The sequence below is a fragment of the Trachemys scripta genome, chromosome 1, assembly GCF_013100865.1.
Source record: "Trachemys scripta elegans isolate TJP31775 chromosome 1, CAS_Tse_1.0, whole genome shotgun sequence".
NCBI classification, from domain to species: domain Eukaryota; kingdom Metazoa; phylum Chordata; order Testudines; family Emydidae; genus Trachemys; species Trachemys scripta.
Window position 1 is genome coordinate 40,982,618 of NC_048298.1, and position 20,866 is coordinate 41,003,483.

General features: G+C 40.6%; 1 protein-coding gene across 1 annotated transcript in view; it reads left to right on the plus strand.

Moving 5' to 3' along the window:
• Positions 1 to 20,866, plus strand: part of SLC13A1 (solute carrier family 13 member 1) — a 45,347-nt gene that overhangs the window by 5,164 nt on the left and 19,317 nt on the right. The window contains exons 2-7 of the mRNA XM_034768215.1: positions 5,558 to 5,686; positions 8,600 to 8,736; positions 13,128 to 13,315; positions 13,422 to 13,479; positions 13,567 to 13,615; positions 15,569 to 15,729. Of these exons, the coding sequence (XP_034624106.1) occupies positions 5,558 to 5,686; positions 8,600 to 8,736; positions 13,128 to 13,315; positions 13,422 to 13,479; positions 13,567 to 13,615; positions 15,569 to 15,729 (722 nt within the window). The remainder of the gene's footprint in view (positions 1 to 5,557; positions 5,687 to 8,599; positions 8,737 to 13,127; positions 13,316 to 13,421; positions 13,480 to 13,566; positions 13,616 to 15,568; positions 15,730 to 20,866) is intronic.

The window sequence follows — 20,866 nt, forward strand, 5'->3', positions numbered from 1 at the left end:
GATGTTGATAAATTGGCAAGGGGGTAGAGAAGAGCCTTTAGAATGGTTAAAGGATTAGAAAACATGCCTTATAGTGATGGACTCAAAGAGTTCAATCTATACAGTGTAACAAAGAGAGAGCTGAGAAGTCACTTGATTACAATCTATAAGTACCTGTATGGGGAACAAATATTTAATAATGGGCTCTTCAATCTAGCAGAGAAAGATATGACATGATCCAATGGCTGGAAGTTGAAGCTAGACAAATTCAGACTGCAAATAAGGTATAAATTTTTAACTGTGAAAGAAATTAATCATTGGAACAATTTACCATGGGTCAATTGCTATCACTGGCAATTTTTAAATCAGGCCTGGATGTTTTCCTAAAAAATATGCTCCAGGAATTTTTTCGGGGAAGTGCTATGGCCTGTGCTATACAGGAGGTCAGACAAGATAATCATTTCTGGCCTTGGAATTTATGAATCTATGACGTCTCAACTCTGAAGTCTCATGATAAGTTTAATATTGGTAATGCTTTCACTGCTGATCCTTTTCACAGAAAAATCCATCTGGTCCCTCTGTATTGTTGTTGGGTGAAGTAAGGTGTAGTTTTGTTGGGGTGGCAAATGAAGAATTCAACCCTGCATCCACTCCCAAATTTAGGCCCCTATTCAGCAAGGTACAGAGTGTGCGTATCTTTAAACTCGTGCGTAGTTTCATTGATTGTAATGAGTTAATTTAAGCATGCACTCAATTATCTTACTGAATCAGGATTTTAAAGAGCAGATGCACCCACTCGCCCATATCAAAGGCTTCAGTTGCTTTGCAGCTACAAAAACAAAATGTTCCCACATCTCCCTGAGTGTCAGAAGCCTCAGCTATCACCTCTCCAGCTGTCAAAACCCCTAAATTTCCACCAGCACTTTTGATAAAGCTGTCATGCATTTTTTCAATACAAAAATCTGCAGGATGCAGATACATGCCTAGGATTACCTTCAGCCAATTATTATTACCCCATAGTGTTTGTCATAACTTTACAAGATGTTAATTTCTTAATATTTTTCTTTCTGCCTGCTAACAGACTAAAAAGCAAACTGTTCTTGTGTGCAAGACTGAAGTTCAGAGCAAATGCTAAATCACAGCACTTGTTGAACGTATGAGAATTTTAGGACAAAATCTTGTCCTTCTCTGAGGGAGCTGAGGTGAGGAAGCAGAGCACTGTTGATCATAATACATCCAATACAAAAGCTACAAAAGCAGTTGCCAGGCAGGATGGCTCAGTGCCCCCTTTTGCTGCTGCCATCATCGTCCTTTGGGCACCAGGGCCTACCCCTGCTTGTCTAACTCACTCAAGTGAATACTTTGAAACTTCACTTCACTGGTACTACTTATGTAAGGGGAGTTAGCCCTATGTGTTCGAGTTGTTATGCTTTCTGTTCACTTGTCGGAATTATGCTGTAAGCTCTTCAAGGAAGGGACAGTTGTGTTGAGTGATCACAGCTCCTGGAGGGGTTTGCTACTGGTCACTAGCAAAGCATTGTGAGAGGAAGCCCAGGCTGGAGAGAGTTTAGGGGGCACAGTGGTCTCACAGTCCCAGGCTGCACCCCAGGGATCCCATCACACCACCATTAAAGATGGCCCCCAAACCAAGTGGCATTGTGACCTGGCACACAGGGTAGCAGCACCACTCAGGTTTGGCCCAGCTGCCCTTCCATCGTTGTTTACGGTGAAGTAGATGGGCCAAATCTGAGTGGCGCTGCATCTTGCTTTAGCCCCCTGAAATGTTGGGAGATATGCAGTAGTGACAAGATGCCCCCCCACCATGGGCCAGAGCCCCACTATGCTAGGCACAGAACAAGAGGAAACTCCCTACCTTGAAGAGTTTTTAATCTAAGCAACAATCTACATGTACAGTCTCAGTAAATGCAATTTTTACCCACTTTAAGGGTCCTTTGTACTTCCTGTGTAGGGCAAGGGGCCTAACTGTAAACAAGAATCAGGCCCTCTTACGTCAATGATTAAAAAAGTTATCATATTTAATAAAATCCTGATCTGACATGACCCATGTCTTCAATTTCAGGTCAGGTTACCTACATTTTAGTATGTATAAATAAATGGCATATAAATATACCATATCAAGACAACAAGGTGACCTACAAATATAGTGAAAAGTTATAGCAGGGATCATTTTTTAATTTTTTTTACTTAAAATAAATGTATGAAGTCATTTCAGGCCAGTAACTTCTGAGGCTTGAATGGCTCCTGGTATGCCAATTCCATGTTGGCAGAACAATCACACTGGATAAGGGTTTTTCTGGTACTTCTTCTTGGCACTGATCTGATCTCAGTAGAAAAAATGATAGCACGTAAAAGTCTAGTTCAGAAGTCATTGAGTCTCAGTCAAAAACTCCCATTATAAAATTACACAACCAAAAGGGGGAAAATAAATCATTCACTGAATCCTTCAGAAGTAGCTGCATTAAGCCAGTAAGGATTTCACTGAACCTGACAAAGGTTATATACAATCCTGCACATTAATTTGACTTTTGGGGGCCTAAATTTTGCTGATGTTGGAGAAACTACATGAGATGCTTTCATACATATTCCAGTGTAAACACCATACACAGCGATGCAAAGGATACCACTGCTTGCTTGCTTTTCTAAACTATTAGTATATTTTTACAGCAAATAAAAGGCACTAGATTGAAGGTCCTGGAGAATGAAGGTGTCTTGTTATCCACAGAACAGACACTATCAGATAGCAACCTTCTCCACATGCCTCACAAATCCACCTCCTCTTTTTTTCTGCAGGATTCACCATTAGTTGGTGGGGAGCAGTCCAGTTTCTGCTAAATCTGTGAACAAAGGTGCAAATTAGTGTCAAATTTGGTAGAAGTTTTGCAATACAGACACTTACGCTTCTTTCACATAGACCAAAAACTGCCAGTAGAAGGAATGTTTGGCCATTACTCCCTTGGGTTGGATTTGAACCAGCCTTCCTAAGGTAAAAACTGTATCCCATCATTTATCCCCAAAGCTACATCTTTTAGTATTAGCCACTGTACATACATATGATGATCGTAACAAGTGGTGCCATCGTCTCCATCAGGGTATCAAAGTCCATGACAGAAGCTGGCTCCTACAGCCTGAACAGAAAAGAGCCCATAGGAAGCAAGCAGCTCCCAAGCAAGATACATACATTTGCAATAACTGCCAAAGATTATGCAAATCTCAGATTGGACTATTCAGTCACATGAGACATTGCAAACCATCATAGCCTGCAATTCCCACCGTCTCTTGTAGATGAAAGGATGCCAACAATACATATGCCATTTTCCTCTCCTGACCTCGCTTGGTAAGAAAGGCACTTTTTTCAAGAGCAGAAGTATAAACCAGAGCTGTGCAAAGTATGCCTAACAGAATTCCAAACACAAGGCATTTGGTTTCAGTAGAAACCCAAAGCTCAGAGCAAGTTTGGCCAAACTCCAATGTTGGTAATTTCATTCTACCTGTTATACCAATAGAATAAAAACCAGCAGGATCTTATTAAGAGGGATAAGGCAAAGATGCCACATTTATTGTAAATATACTGATAAAGCAAAAGATAAAAGTAAACAACGTTGTTTGACTACTTATTTCTTATACATACACACATACATATATATATATAGAGAGAGAGAGAGAGAGAGAGAGAGATTCATTCACACAATCATTCATTCAAGTTCTGTATAGGTGTTATAGTTACCAGCTTCAGAGTAACAGCCGTGTTAGTCTGTATCCGCAAAAAGAAGAACAGGAGTACTTGTGGCACCTTAGAGACTAACAAATTTATTAGAGCATAAGCTTTCGTGGACTACAGCCCACTTCTTCGGATGCATATAGAATGGAACATATAATGAGGAGATATATATACACACATACAGAGAGCATAAACAGGTGGGAGTTGTCTTACCAACTCTGAGAGGCCAATTAATTAAGAGAAAAAAAACTTTTGAAGTGATAATCAAGCTAGCCGAGTACAGACAGTGTGATAAGAAGTGTGAGAGTACTTACAAGGGGAGATAGAGTTACCAGCCTAGAAGTTGCTCATGCCAAGTTACTGGCCAGGTATCTTGGTCATGAGGATGGAGCCGAGTCTGTGTCAGGTGCACCTGATGCTCCTGGAGGCTGGCAGCAGAATCAGAGACTCAAAGTCATCAGTCTTTAGAGTCCATTCTTATAGGAATTAGTTCCTATGTTAGTCTATGGGAGCTGTTTCATCCTGCTGTTGCTGACTCAATCAGCAGATGGCACATTCCTGTCCAAAGTGGCACATTCCTGGTGGCTCCACACTGTCCAAAGTTTGTGTTTCTCATCCTTCCAGGTAATGGGGTGGGTCCCAGTTTACCCTCCGGGGGTTTCTGGTCATCCACTTGACACATTCTTCGGCCGATGGATACTCCTTTTCTAGGCTGGCACCTCCCTAACCATCCATGTATATCAAGCATTCATCAGCATACATTCCATCCCTTAACCATATTTTAATTTACTGTCTCCACCACTTTCAGAGTGTGTGCTAATTCATTTGAGACTCCTGGCCCTTTAATCACAGAGGGTGGGGGTCTGTCCTAGGAGCCATTGAATGAAGTGAAAGTCACTTAACAGCTTATAGTGTTTGTTTACATTGTATAACAAAGTCAGTTAACTTGTTTGTAAGTTTTACATAGTAGTCACAGGATAGATATAATCAATGGTTTCTACAGACAGTAGCTTACAAGTTTTAACAGAAGACCCAAGAGATTTTTGTACTTGGTGAAACTGTTGGATTTTAAAGTGTGGGGGCCAAATTATGAGAGGGTCACTGTCTCTTGGGGGAATCACTGTTAGTACCTTCTTTAATATCCCTACATACCTACCCCAATTCCTTCTACAGTTTCAATTGCTGCAACAGTAGCTGCATTTCAGAGGTGAAGGTAAAGTGAATCCTGTGTTCCAGGATTCAGAATGAAAGATATGTTAAAACTGCAAGATATAAGGACAATTGTATCGAAGCAGACTGGGTAAAGTCCTTGCTCCATTGATGTCAACGGCAAAATCTAATTATCTTCAGCAGGGCCAGGATTTCACGTACTGCTTGCACGGGAGTTCTCTGGGCAATATTAAAGATCAAAAGGATATTTTTAGTTGCTGGGGGTTATGATTTATTTTAATTCTTGGGTGAAGAGAGGTTCCTGGCATAATCTACTTGTATAATTGTAGTTTCAAAATGTCTCATGAAGTGCCTGGAGCAAATGGCAGGCGTTTCTTTTTAATGGTGCATGTTTATAAACAAAGAAAAATAAAAAATAAAATAATAAATACATAAAATAATAGTTCATCATAATGTTTTTTATTATTTATAAGGATATAAATCAAATTATCTGCTTCTGATGATAATATTAAGTACAATTAAGCTTTGGGCCCCAACTCAAAACCAAATTAAGTCAGCGCGAGTCCTTCTATCGACTTCTTTGGGGTTTGGATTAATCCCCTATACCATTGCAGGATTGTTTGCTAGATGAATCCAATCTTATTTTTAATGATATCTTGTGTATTCTAGGAAGCAGAATGTGCATACACGCTGTTTGTAGTTGCGATCTTTTGGCTCACAGAAGCTTTGCCACTGGCTGTTTCAGCTTTACTTCCTGCCTTAATGTTCCCAATGTTTGGTATTATGGCATCCAAGGAGGTAACCTTCCTCTTCTTCCCTATCTTCTTACGCTGCACATATTATATAGCCATAAACTGTGGAATCCCTAAAGAAAGAACTGCGTAATGCTGCAATTTCATCAGCTGTCTTTACTATGTGTTTCTGCAGCAATTATCACAATGGGGCCTCAAGCTCAGGACTATTTGTATGCTCACAGTTAAGCATACAGATCTTTCTGGACCGAGATCTGTTCAATTGGTTCCGCCTCATGCTCAAACCTGCAGCAGAAGCCAGCACAAATTATTGCAGGCATCATCTCTGAGCCAAAGTTGTCACATCTGTGAAATGGTGATAATAACACTTATCTCCCTTTGCAAAGTGCTTTGAGATCAATAGATGAGAAAGTGCTCTGGACATCAGTGGCCTGGCCAGGTGGAGGGAACAGGGGAAGTGATTAAAAAAAAAGGTGCCACCTGCTGCGGCGCTTTTATTTTACTCACCTGCTGGCGCTCCGGGTCTTCGGCGGCGGGCCCTTCACTCACTCCGGGTGTCTTCGGCGGCACTGAAGGACCCACCGCCGAAATGCCACCAAAGATCCGCGGAGCGAGTGAAGGTCCCACTGCCGAAGTGCTGCCGGGTGAGTAAAATAAAAGTGCCGCAGCGGGTGGCACCTTTTTTTTTTTATCGCTTCCCCAGGTGAGTACAAGGGCACCAGGAAATTGACAGGAAATCGCTTCCCCCCCCCCCCCCGTACGCTACTGATGGACATGCAAAGTGTTATTAATGTTACACTACATTACATCAGAACTATGAAATGCTAAGGGCCCAATAACACCTACCTTGATATCAATGGGAATTGATACCGGTTGATCTCAAACCAGAAAAACATTTAAACCTGTGAATAGTCCTGAGCTTGAGGCACCATTGTGATAGGCACTGTAGGATCATGCTCTAAATCCTTATACCTCAAAGTGTTTGCAATGGAGAGGTAGCTGGATGGGTTAAATATAAAATGGACTAATGCAGCAGGCTTTCACCTTTAGCTTAGGTCATATGTGAAATGTGCTTGATGATCTTAGGTTGCTTACATCATGAACCTTATTATTAGGGCTGTCAAGCGATTAAAAAAATTAATCGTGATTAATTGCATGATTAAAAAAATTAATTACGAGTAATCACACGATTAATTGCTCTGTTAAACAATAATAGAATACTGTTTATTTAAATATCTTTGGATGTTTTCTACATTTTCAAATATATTGATTTCAATTACAACACAGAATACAAAGTGTACAGTGCTCACTTTATATTTATATTTATTACAAATATTTGCACTGTAAAAATAAAAGAAATAGTATTTTTAAATTCACCTAATACAAGTACTGTAGTGCAAGCACTTTATCATGAAAGTTGAACTTGCAAATGTAGAATTATGTACAAAAAATAACTGCATTCAAATATAAAATAATGTAAAACTTTAAAGCCTACAAGTCCACTCAGTCCTACTTCTTGTTCAGTCAATCACTCAGACAAGCAAGTTTGGTTACAATTTGCAGGAGATAATGCATAGCACTGTTGTAGCTGGTGTCAGAAGATATTTACGTGCCAGATTCATATGTCCCTTCATGTTTCAACCACCATTCCAGAGGACATGCGTCCATGCTGGTGATGGGTTCTGCTTGATAACAATTCAAAGCAGAGTGGCGGATGTTCACTTTCATTATCTGAGTCAGATGCCACCAGCAGAAGTTTGATTTTCTTTTTTGGTGGTTCGGGTTCTGTAGTTTCCGCATCTGAGTGTTGCTCTTTTAAGACGTCTGAAAGCATGCTCCACATCTCGTCCCTCTCAAATTTTGGACAGCATTTCAGATTCTTAAATCTTGGGTCAAGTGCTGTAGCTATTTTTAGAAATCTCACATTGGTACTTTCTTTACACTTTGTCAAATCTGCTGTGAAAATGTTTTTAAAACATGCTGAGTCATCATCCAAGACTGCTATAACATGAAATGTGGGTAAAACAGAATAGGAGACATACAATTCTCCCCCGAGTTCAGTCACAAATTTAATTAACGTATTCTTTTTTTAATGAGCATCATCAGCATGGAAGCATGTCCTCTGGAAGTCGAAGCAAGAAGGGGCATACAAACATTTAGCATATCTGGCATGTAAATGCCTTGCAACGCCGGCTACAACAGTGCCATGCAAATGCCTGTTCTCATTTTCAAGTGACATTGTAAACAAGAAGCAGGCAGCATTATCTCCTGCAACTTGTAACCAAACTTGTTTGTCTGAGTGATTGGCTGAACAAGAGGTAGGACTGAGTGGACTTGTAGGCTGTCAAGTTTTACATTATTTTGTTTTGAGTGCAGTTATGTAACAAAAACAATCTACATTTGTAAGTTACACTTTCACGATAAAGAGATTGCACTACAGTTCTTGTAGGAGGTGAACTGAAAATACTATTTCTTTTGTTGACCATTTTTACAGTGCAAATATTTGTAATAAAAATAATATAAAATAAGCATTGTACACTTAGTATTCTGTCTTCTACAGAAATCAATAAGTTTGAAAATGTAGAAAAACATCCAAAAATATTTAATAAATTTCAATTGGTATTCTATTGTTTAACAATGTGATTAATCTTGGATAATTTTTTAAATTGTGATAAATTTTTTTGAGTTAATCGCGTGAGTTAACTGCAATTAATCAATAGCCTTACTTATTATCCTCTTCCTTCCATTGTTTCACACCTATTTAACTCCATGTACCCAGTGATTCATATGGGTTTAAGCAATAGCACTGACCTAATTAAAAGAAAATGGGACCTTTCCAGCACATATTTCAATGCATGCCTTAACTTGTTTCTGCTGAGGCTGATATTTTTTATTTGGTCATGTTAAAAATGATAGATAAAAAGCAACTGTTTCAGCAACAAATTGTTTTTGATTTCAGGTGGCAGCTGCTTATTTCAAAGATTTTCATTTGCTATTAATTGGAGTAATTTGTTTGGCCACATCAATAGAAAAATGGAATTTGCACAAGAGAATTGCTTTGAAAATGGTGATGATAGTGGGTGTGAACCCTGCATGGTATGTACTAAATACTACATTGGAAAATGGTAATGCTCATGGAAAACTTGGTACTACAGAAATAATTGCCTACAGAGGGATATTGTTCTGTTCCTTAGTAAGAATCCAGGCACCTTTTGCTGCCGAAATAAAATGAAAATATGTGAAATGCTTTGGTTGAACTATAGAAGGTGAAACATTATTCTTTTGCCGAAATTCTAATTATAGGGATAATTAGGATACGAATGAGTTCTATTTCTAATGCCTCTGATATTCACAATAACTATGTAATATTCAGAACAAATATATGATGAATTTGTGAATATATTTAAGATTCATATTTCTTAATGATTGGTCGTAAAGCCCACAATTGAAGAGTCACGTCACATGCCTATTAATAGTAATTTGTATTTTAGAAGTACTTGCAGTGTTCGGGCACTTTCAAAATATACTATAAAACAGTCCTCACCCCTAATAGTTCACAGTTTAAGGTAGGAAGGACAATAAGACTGGTGGAGGAGAGGGGGCAAAACATATTTTACAAAAAGAAAATTGAGAGCCTCAGCTATCTACACCTAGGCTCCTGTTTGCCATTATCTGTGAAGAAAGCAGCTCCCAAACAGAACTGAACTTCTCCAACTCAGGCTATGTCTACACGACTGTACCGCTGCAGCCGCGCCATTGCAAGGTCTCCTGCATAGCCACTCTAGGCCAGCAGGAGAGAGCTCTTCCGCTGGCATAATTAAGCCATCCCCAATGAGTGGCAGTAGCTACATCAGAGGGAGATGCTCTGCCACTGACATAGCATTGGCCACACCGGCATTTTTGTCAGTGTAACTTTTATTGGTCGGGGGGAGAGGGGGTTCACACCCCTGACCGACAAAAGTTTTGCTGACAAAAGTGCTAGTGTAGACATAGCCTCAGAATGGTCAGATGATGCAGCGAAGGAACTGAAGATACCCATCATACATTCATCTCTTGATGAAGTGAAAACCCTACTCTTGGCTTCTGAACAAGAAGCTCTGGGCGGGGTAGAGGCCTCCATCAGCATCTCAGTAAGACTGGACAGGAAATGTCCTGTGTCAGTCTGGCTCCCCAGAATATAAGATTCTTATAATCCTACTTTAAGAAACAGACGTTAAAAGCTAGACGTTAAAAGGCCAGACAAAAAGAATTCAGATATTAGCGGTGGAAAATGCCTATTAGATCATCAAATCTCTCCTTCTGGCAGTGCAGAATTATCCCTATTCTCCAAACCTTTGTCTGCCCTAGTTTTCAATAATTTCTCTAATGGGCCTTCCACCACTTCCTTTAATAACTATTCTCTTCCCTGACAGGCTTTATTATTAGAAAAATGTTCCTGCTATTCTACATTTTACTGCATTCAATTTTCTCCCATTACTCTTAACTATCCTCCTTGAGCCACGACAAGAATTCTATTCCTTCCTTAATGTTCATGCCTTTCAAATATTTGTACCGAGCGTTTGTATCTCCCCTCCTCATTGGTCAGTCAAGCTTTGCACATTAGCTATTTTAATCTTTCCTAAGCACTCACACTCGCCAGGCCTTTCATTTTGGCTGAAGCCTAGTAACCTGGCAGATGACCTGAATGCTGTGCTGAGTACTCTGCTGGATAGCCCCCTGGGCAGTTATGGAGAAAGGAATTCTGCCCTCAAGCCACAGAGTGGATGTAGAGCCATTCCACAGGCAATACTGAAACTATGAGGTTGCAGCAGTTCCGCTCTCCCTCTGCCCCACCATCTCCTCATGAGAAGGTTCTAAGTAGCGGAGGTTCCTCGAGCCTCACCCTCAGCCCCATCCAGCTCATGCCCAATTCTCACATGCCTACTGCAAACTACCAGACACAAGCTCTTTGTGCTGAGCTCTCTGCTCCTCGGCCTGCACCCGAGCCCTACCCTTGCGTATAGGAACCACAGCAGTTTCTCTGACGGGAGACTATAAAGCCGCAGAAGTGAAAGCTGGGTTTGCCTATTTTCTTCTTCTCTAAATCCCCTCCAGTTTTGTACTATGTATTTTGCATTTCACAGTATTTTAGGTACAGTGTCACCAGTAAAATACAGAGAGGCCTACAACCTTGATAGTTTGAGAGGTAATACCACCACTTTGTATGCAGGCCAAAATCATACAGGGTAGAGATGCCTTCTTAGTCAACCAGGCTAGCTGTGTTTTAAATGCTCAGTTGTGACATCTGTGCACTGTCTGACCTGGAGTTCAGGTTAGAACTGTGCCCTAGACCTCAGCACAGACACGAGGTGAAATTGTGGTCCCATTTAAGTCAATGGGGGTTTTGGCATTGACTTCAATGGAGCCAGGATTTCATTCAAGAATTCAACAGAATGGACAGACAGTAGGCTCCATCCTCAGGTCTGGCCAAACTGCACTGTACTTTGTTTTTTCTTGGCATCCAGAAAGGCCCCTGAGGGCCATGAACAGCGTAGTATGGCATACCTTAGAATAGCCTTGAGGCTACTCTAAATTACACTAGTGCCTGGGCCACTCCCTTGTTGGCCTCAAGATCAGTAAACAAACACAGAGATAGTGTAGAGCAACCTTTGCCTCACCACCAATTGCACTGTATTTCACTTGCAGCAGAGGATGTAGCCCACAGGGATGAATTGTGTGAGTAAGGCAAACAGGAGTCTCCTCTCATTGTTATATGGCAAAAAGATATTAGCTTTATTGTTGGTTATAAATGAAGCCGTCATCCAAGATTTCATACATAGTGTCACTTGAAATACTGTGGGTGGAATAGATTAGGAAAAATTGAGGTTGAATAGATTAGGACATGCTCTGTTATTTTTTAGATCAGTGAATCATCTGCTCTTAATCTCTGAAGCTACTGGGAATAGGTTAATTTTCCAATGTATTGAATGATCATTTGAATATCTGACCATCAAATATTTGATGTCATCAAATATATAACATCAATAAGAAATGGTTTCAAAGCAGCTGTCAGTGAATGTCTTCTTTTTCTTTATTTCTTAAGGTTGCTGCTAGCTCTGTTAAGGTTGTATGTTTTTCCAATATAAAAAAAATCTGTTTCCAGAGCTTTTGGCCTTCAAAGCTACTCCCCTTCCCTCATTCCAATTCCTACTGGTCCTGGAAATCCACTTCTTACACAACTCCTACAAGAGACTAACTGAAGATCTAATCCAAAGCCCTGTGAGTTCCATGAGTGTCAGTCTAGTGTTCTGGATCAGACTGTAAATTAGCAAGTTCTACAGTCAATAAAGTACAATTCTGTATTATCAGTGCTATTAAAAATGGGCAGAAATACAAGCAGAGAGATCATCTACTTGTCCAGGGCCTGAATTTAGCCCAATCACTTTTTTATGTCTCCATCATGAAAATGGATTTCTATTTTTAAATGAAAATGTTGCCTTTAGTCATTAGGGAGAGAAATGCCATGGGAATAATTTTGAATTTTTAAAAAATACTCTAATTATTTTGCATATATATTTTTTAAAATCTGCTCCTGCTGAGTTGAGTAATCCTTATAATTTATATAACACCTTTCATCTAGGAAAGTTCCAAAGTGCTTTGCAACCTTTACAAACTGGTTGCAAAAAATTATATTCGTTCATTTCAATGAACCCACTGCTGAACTGCTGCCATCTCTTGGTGTGAAAAATGTCAACTGTTTAACTGCACTCAATAATACACAACCATTTAGTACAGGAAGTGAAGCAGGCTGTATTAATTTAAAATTACAGAGAAAAATGTAGGTAGACACATGATAAATTCCTAATTAAAACTTGTTCATGATGCTAGGTTTAACAGGTCTGCTGTTTCAGAAAGTGACTTGGAGCATCAGTTTCTGATGTACTTTCAGTGGTGGTAAATCCAATGAAGTCAACAGAATTACATCGGTGTAAAACCATTGTAAGTGAGATCAGTGCCAGACCAAGGATCAGTAACAGCTGATACAATCTAACCTCAGTTTTATGTTTCCTTTGAAAGACAGTATGTGTTGCAGGTGACCCCTAATTCCATCCAGGGATCAGTGCTGACTTTATGTATGCCTGCACTGCAATCAGAGCTGTGACTGCAGCATGTGTAGATGTCCATTTGAACTTGAAACAGGCTGATGTGTCATGATATCTTGAATCAAGTATTGTCCAAATGGATAATGATACCATAAGTAAATAACATTACTCTTGTTTTAATTGCATAATATATTTAATCTGTACACAATTTTACAGTATATATGATTTGTATGAATAACTCTTCTTTTATATATTAAAAAAATCACAATCAAATTAACAGCTCTTAACGCTGGTGGTTTTTATAGTCCTATCTTTATGCTGAAAAAGTTATCCTTTTGTATTAAATTGGATGCTGATAGCAAAGGTTAATGGAACAGTAATAGACTGGAGTATTTCTCATTTCAGGCTTACGCTGGGTTTCATGATTAGCTGTGGCTTCTTGTCTATGTGGCTTAGCAACACCTCTACTGCTGCCATGGTGATGCCAATTGTAGAGGCCGTAGCTCAGCAGATCATGGGTGCTGAAGCAGAAGTCGATGCCTTAGAGATGAATTGTGCAACTGGATCCACCAATGAGGCATTGGAACTTGATGGTAGGCATAGATACAGTCTTGATATCGATCCACCCTCATTCTTCAGTTTGAAAGTGACCAGCTAAATTGGAGTATTTATCTTTCTATTTCCACTAATGTTTTACAGAAAGTGTTAGTGAATGTGAAGCTAGTGACTGGAAAGAGAAAACAAAAGAAGTTAATGGGTACAATTTATGGATTTCATCATTCATATTTTAATAATCTGTTTATGAAAAATAGTTCTTTTATTACAGTAAGGATTTTTTTTCCAGATACACCAATGGTGAGGGTCACACTGTGTGCAAGATTGAAAAGGAAAAGGTATTTAAGCTGTGATTATTTTGAGAAAAAAAACCATGCAGTTACTACATGTTAATTAACATAATTTTAACCTAGCGATCAAATCTAAGTTTTTACATAGCACCTCTCACTGTTATCTAAATGTTTAATTTTTTATATGTACACACATATGTAGATAGATATTTAAATACATATGACATGCAGTTTTTATTATTTTATTGTTATTTCATTTATTTGAATGTTCACAATGTGCTTGGCGCTACATAACACTGTCACTGCCTCAAGGATCATATTACAACCTACTTCAAATATTGACAAATCAGTTCAGAGATCTATAATACCTTGGGTTAGGGAACAAATTTGAGCCCCAGCCCTGCAAATGTCTACGCATTGCTTAATATGACATACTTGGGTAGTCCCACTGACTTCAGTGTGATTACTCCCACACATAAAGATAAGCACATATGTAAAGTATTTGCAGGTTTGGGGCCTTGAGATGGAGCAGAAAGCTTCCAGAAGTCACTGCTGAACCATCTCTTGCAATAATGAAATCAATGGGAGTTTTGCCATTGACTTAAATAGGCACAGAATAAGGACCTAAGTGTGTTTTAAGGAGGAATTTTAGTTCCCCCCATAATGGAGTTAAATTAGTACCTTCCACCAAAAGGCAAATAGTGCACATCACCATCCAGTCAGGATTCCCCAGAATTTGAAATGTGTGTGGGCCAAATCCTGAAGTTATTAATCAATTATTACTCATCCTCATTCTGGATTATTAATTTCAGTGAGAATTTTACTTGTGTAAAGACTGAGAAAAACTAGGGAAAAACTCTTCTCTGTAATATTTCTATCATCACAGTTAGAGCCCTACCAAATTCATGGGCATGAAAAACACGTCATGGACCATGAAATCTGGTCTCCCCCTGTGAATTCAGGTCTTTTTGTGTGCTTTTACCCTCTACTATACCGATTTCACAGGGGAGACCAGAGTTTCTCAAATTGGGGGTCCTGATCCAAAAGGGAGTTGCATGGGGGTTGCAAGGTTATTTTGGGGGGGATCATGATATTGCCATCCTTTCTTCTGCACTGATACCTTCAGAGGTGGGTGGCTGGAGAGCAGCGGCTGTTGGCCAAGCACCCAGCTCTCAAGGCAGCGCTCCACCAGCAGCAGTGCAGAAGAGTGGCAATACCCTATACCATGCCACCCTTACTTCTGCACCGCTGCCTTCAGAGCTGGACGGCCAGAGAGTGGCAGCTGCTAACTGAGGGCCCAGCCCTGTAGGCAGCAGCACAGAAGTAAGGGTGGCAATACCATACAATCCTTCCCTCTGCACTGCTGCTGACGGTGGCTCTGCCTTCAGAGCTGGGTTCCTAGCCACTAACTGCCACTCTCCAGCTGCCCAGCTCTGAAGGCCGCGCCGCCACCAGCAGCAGCACAGAAGTAAGGGTGGCAATACCATACAATCCTTCCCTTTGCACTGCTGCTGGCAGTGGCTCTGCCTTCAGAGCTGCATTCCTAGCCACTAACTGCCACTCTCCAGCTGCCCAGCTCTGAAGGCCGCGCCACCATCTGCAGCAGTGCAGAAGTAAGGGTAGCAATACCACAACCCCCACCTACAATAACCTTGCAACCTGCACACACACAGAGCTCCTTTTTGGGTCAGGACTCCTACAATTACTACACCATGAAATTTCAGATTTTAATAGCTGAAATCATGAAATTTACTATTTTTAAAATCCTATTACCATGAAGTTGACCAAAATGGACTGTAAATTTGGTAGGGCCCTAACCATAGTCCTAGGCACCAACAAATGCTGCATATGACAATACTCCTAGCAAATGAAACAGCCCTGTGGAATGCTGGGAAATCCTGAAAGCTGATTGCTTCTTAAAGACACTGGTTTTTATGTAGATTTTATAATGTCAGATGAACCCTTCTCATACATTAATCAATATGTATTCTTATTGAGCAGAATCTGCCCCCAGCTGAGACAGGAAGGAGATACAGAAACCAGAAAGACCAGATGATGTGCAAAGTGATGTGCTTGTGTATTGCTTATTCTTCTACCATTGGAGGGCTGACTACAATCACAGGAACATCAACAAATTTGATTTTTGCTGAGCAATTCAATACGTAAGAAATATCAAGTTATTTCTATACCTGTTACCCAGAAGTCCAAATACTACTTTTTGTACTCTTAGCTGGTTCCCCGAAGTGTGTTATAGTCTGGAGTTTTAGACTATGGCTTGGCAGCGCCTGGCATCATGACTGACATCATGACTTTGTTGTTTTCCCATAAGACATACAATGAAATTCCATGATGATATCTGATTTGCGTACATTCAGTTGCATTGGAAAAGATTGCAAGGACTCATTCTACAAATGCAAAATGACAGCCAGATTCTGTCATCCGTCTCAAATTGAATAATACCTTATTCTTTGAATTCTCCCATTGAAACAGATGGGTTTATTCAAGGAGTTAGGTACCACTCAATGTAAATACTGGTAACCAATGGCACAATATCTGGCCGTAAGAGACTTTTGTTCATTGTTAAATAGAATTGGAGCTAAGTTTTTATTGCCTTTTAATTCCAAAGCAGCTGTGACAGCACCATTTAATCTTCCTGATACTATTTGGCATCTCTTTGAATGATATCAGTGATCATTTTGTCAGTTTCACTTTGTGTCTCAAATGTCTCTAATGGGCTAATGTTATTTCTAAGTAGTAGGAATAATGTCTGACTGCCCCCTATGTTTTGTTAAAACTGGCATCATTGAAAATTGAACTTTTACAGCAGGGAATATACCATCATTTAGATTTAAAAAAAACCCAGACAAACAAACCAAAACAGCTAAGGCCCCAGCTAAGGTCTATTTCCTCTTCTTCATCATCAGAATGGGACTTAAAATCAGTCTTATATCTGGACACTGAGCATTCTGCTGCTGTGAGGTAATCACCTGCTTCCTCAGCCTCTGGGAAAGAAAGAAACATGTTGGAGTGGAGCCAAAGTGCAGTGCACTCTTGTGCTCCTGTGCCAACTAGCATAACTTAGCGCAGCCCTGTGGCCACTCTAACTTGCACTAGGGGCAGGGCTGGCTCTAGGCACCAGCAAAACAAGCTGGTGCTTGGGGCGGCACATTTTTAGGGGCGGCATGGCCGGTACCAGAATGCCGCCCCTAAAAATGTGCCCCGGCCGCCCTAGCTCACCTCCGCTGCTGCTGCCACGGCGCGCGAAACAGCTGATTCGCGCACCGCGGCCACTTGGAGTCTCCCCCTCCCTCCCTCCCAAACCTGGGGGGGGGGAGACTCCGAGTGGCCGCGGCGCGGGCGCCGCTTCTCCCCCTCCCTCCTAGACTTGAGAGCCTGGGGGGAGGAGGCAGGGCTGGGGATTTGGGGAAGGGGCGGAGTTGAGGCAGGGCCGGGGGGTGGGGTAATTAAATAGAGGGGGGCAGCCAAAATTGTTTTTGCTTTGGGCGGCCAAAATCCTAGAGCCGGCCCTGACTAGGGGGTAGTTTGGTCCCCAGCTCATCCCAGATAGCTCACAGCCAATTCCTGCTCTTGCTCACAGCTGAGGATTCAGCCCTATAGCTGATTTCAACTCATTTGCACCAGTCTAAAGATAGTGTTTTCAAACCCTAAAACCTGTTTAATAGATTGTAAAATCAAATCTGTAGCACATAGTGGAAGTCATAAATAGTCTAAGACTTTTAATCTAAAAGCCCCTTTTTGATTTGCGTAAAACTTTTCTCAAACTTTCATCTTTTAAGACTGAAATTTTCTGGATCTGGTCTCTGACCAAACGTGTGTTTTTTAGTTTGGACATTTTGAGGAAAAAAGTCCAACCATTTTCAAGAAGAGTTGGAGAAAGAATATGTTTGCCATTACTAAAAATAAATACATGAAAAAAATTGTACAATGTTTTATGAGCAGCTCTGGCGCCAAAGCAGGAGGGTAGGTAGGTAGATTTGGCACAGAGACACTCTGAACATATGACTTTCATTCTTCTTTGTTCCAACAGCATGAATCATACTCCACATATGTGTACTATTTTTCTAACAATAAGAGTTTGTTAAATAATGATCTTCTGGCATTGTACTGGCTCTGAAAGTGTGTATAAGTAAGCTGTGTGGAATATGAGATCTGACTAAAACATCTGAAACCCTTCTCATTCAGAACCAGTGTGTGACCCTTGCTGCATACTCAGGCAGGGAAATAAGGAGGCTTGAACATTCTTTTCATTCCCCCATGCTTGCTACTTGTAACACACATAGCAATGCAGAGGGGAGAGCAGCCACTGATGGGCTGCTACCCTTCCTGTGCCAGTGACCAGGGAGGAGAGGTGGGGAGTGGAGCCTTGGCTCTTACCCCACAATACACTGGCCACCACAGCTGAACTAGTACGGGGGGTGGGGGGGGGCCGGAGTGGAAAGCAAACTGCACTAGGAAAAGGTCTGGTGCAGATTATGTCTCCCATGGAGCATTGGGGAAAACAGGGACCAAATTATAACACAGAGTCTGCTCGTGGGGCAACACAATGACATGCTGCCCCTTTCTCAGGGTAGATTATGAGATCACAGTGTAGCCCTAAATGCACAGGGCTGTGCTAAATGAGACTTAGATCTGCAGGAAAGACATGTAGGGGTTCCTGCAAATTTCCAGAAATCTGTAGGAACAGCTAAGTGCTCATGCATCTAATGAAAAATCACTTAACTGATTCTGCTAGGCACCAGTTTCTTCCAGCAGCCTAGGAGGTCCCCAAGGCACTGGGGGTTAGGTTGAAGGAAACTGGCTCAAAGCCTATCTTCCAACTCCCCCTAGACTTTAACAGTCTTTTCAAGTGTGTGTAAGCAGCATTGTTCCCCATCCATCCTAGGAACGCAGTATAGACACACATAATCCAGTTTTACATCCTTCAGGGCATTTACTGATCATAAATCTCAAGCTTTTTTTCTCCTCAACCTTAGCGTGGCTATTCCCAGGGTTTTCACTGCAAACTCTTTTTTGTCCAAATGCCTAGTTCCCTCTGCTCCAAGAGAGGCTCCGAACCCATTTATATCCTGTTGGGAGTTAACTGAATTGCCCCACTAGTATGACCTACAGATCTTTGCACTATACTGTCATGGACAATTCAAAAACCTGATAACAGGATGATTCTGCAAAGGAGCCTTACATCTAGAGTTGGCCACTTTGTTACAGTGCAGTTAAAATAGCATAATGGGGTTTCATATTCATTGTGTCTCACTGATTTCAATATGAAATGCATGAGTTTGCAAGTAAAGAAAGTTTTTCAGCTGGTGGTTCTTCCAAGACCCATTTTAAGGCAGATTACCAAATGCAGAGGAAAGCCACAGAAAGGGTGATGCAGCCTTAAATTGCATTAACTTTTTGTAGGCTTGGGATGATGTGTTATCCCCAGATTACTTCTTATCCAGCTACACATGCCTGGTCCCAGGGAGGGGGCAGCTGGAGATGGTGCCACAGAGGAGGTTGACTCCTGTCCCTACAACTGGACAGGGATGATCCTACAGAGGGGACCCTCTATTTTCCTTCTGTTGGGCCCACTGAAAATTCCCTAGATTATTGCAAACATATTCAGATAATTGACTCTGACCCGTATATAAATTCCACAAGGAAGAGTCAAGCCTTATCCAGAATTAATCATATAAATGCTTAAGAATGTTCTAAAAATAATAAAAACACATTACTAAGTAATAGCCTGTCCTTGAAGGAAGGGAATTTTGTTTTCAATACTGAGAGTATAAGTCACTTTAATATAGGATGCATATTACAGCTTATCACAGGAGTTAAAGATGGAAAAAAGCTATTACAGCAGGTCATCCAGTCCATTTTTGTTCAAAGGCAAGATTGTATCAATGGGACAGTCCCATCTGTGTCACCACTTAGGTCAACATATTAGATTAATTAGCATTTAAATAATTTTTAAATTCTAATGAGTCCAACAGTCTTTCAGAACAATACTTGCCAGAGGGCTAATAATTAGGTAATCTTAATCTTCAAGTTACTAGAACTACGTAAGTATAGCCTCAAATATCCCCAAAGTTACACTGCAATCTGACCCCAGTAAATGAGTAACTGAGAGCAGAACTTGCCCTGTAGCATAGAGAGGTAAAGAGCTTGTTCTTCCTGGCAAAAATTGCTAACTAATGTGAGCATAAATCAGGTACCAGGATGATAAGTACTATATCAAAACATTGGCTAAATCGTGAAACTGAGAAATTGTAACCGTAAAGTCACTTGCCTACTATCTAAGAAAGAGGTATGTTCAAGGGAGTATTTTTAATCATTTAATAAGAAATAAACAGCCATGTAGTCAATAGAGTATGTATAATAATGTGCTGTCTTTTCTTGTCTGAATTTAATTCCTGTTCCATGACAGCAATGAGTTCAAACATTGCTGTCTCAGCACTAGTTACAGTTGAAGATTGGAACTTTAATCTCAAGAAGGAGGCAGACATTTTGGATCACTCCCAGATGGCATTATAATGACAGGATCTATTTTTTTTTATTATTACTCTTATAATTAAATGAAATTAAAATTAGAGAAGCATATCTTTTTAATTATAAACTTGCACAGCATTTTGGAAAATGCTCCCTGCCCCCAAAGACCTATTTGAACATTACCAGAGGCTTTCCTTTAAAAATATTGGAATACAGAAGATTCAAGTGTAAAGAATTGTTAGGGTCTCTGACTAAACGTCCCAATTTCCTTTCGCTCTGACCCTAACAAGGAGAGGAGAGACTGCCCCCATAATATAGCATCTGCTCTATATGGAGTTCAAGGCTCTGTAGGTAGAGCTTGAGAGGGGAAAAATGTTGTTTATAGGAGAAAAGGTTTAAACACAACATTTGCCCATTTACCTCTTTCCCCAATTGGTCTCCATCTCCTGCAACAGCCAGTCCTTTTCTTTCAGAAAATCCCACAACAACTCTACTTTCCTTAGATGTCTGCAGGTGGGGGGTGTTTGTGGTTGGGTGGCCCTTTTACCTGCAAACCGGCATGGTGGGTTCAGATTATATGGGGTCCCAACCAGATCGCAGGGCTCCACGCACCTCTCCCACAGGCTCCAACCCAGCAAATGTTCTTGGACATTTTATGAGAATTATCATTGTTATTAAATGTGCATTGGCCCTTTTCCCTCCAATTCTTTCTTTCCCATCTCCATTAAAACAACAAGGAGTCTGGTGGCACCTTAAAGACTAACAGATTTATTTGGGCATAAGCTTTCGTGAGTAAAAACCTCACTTCTT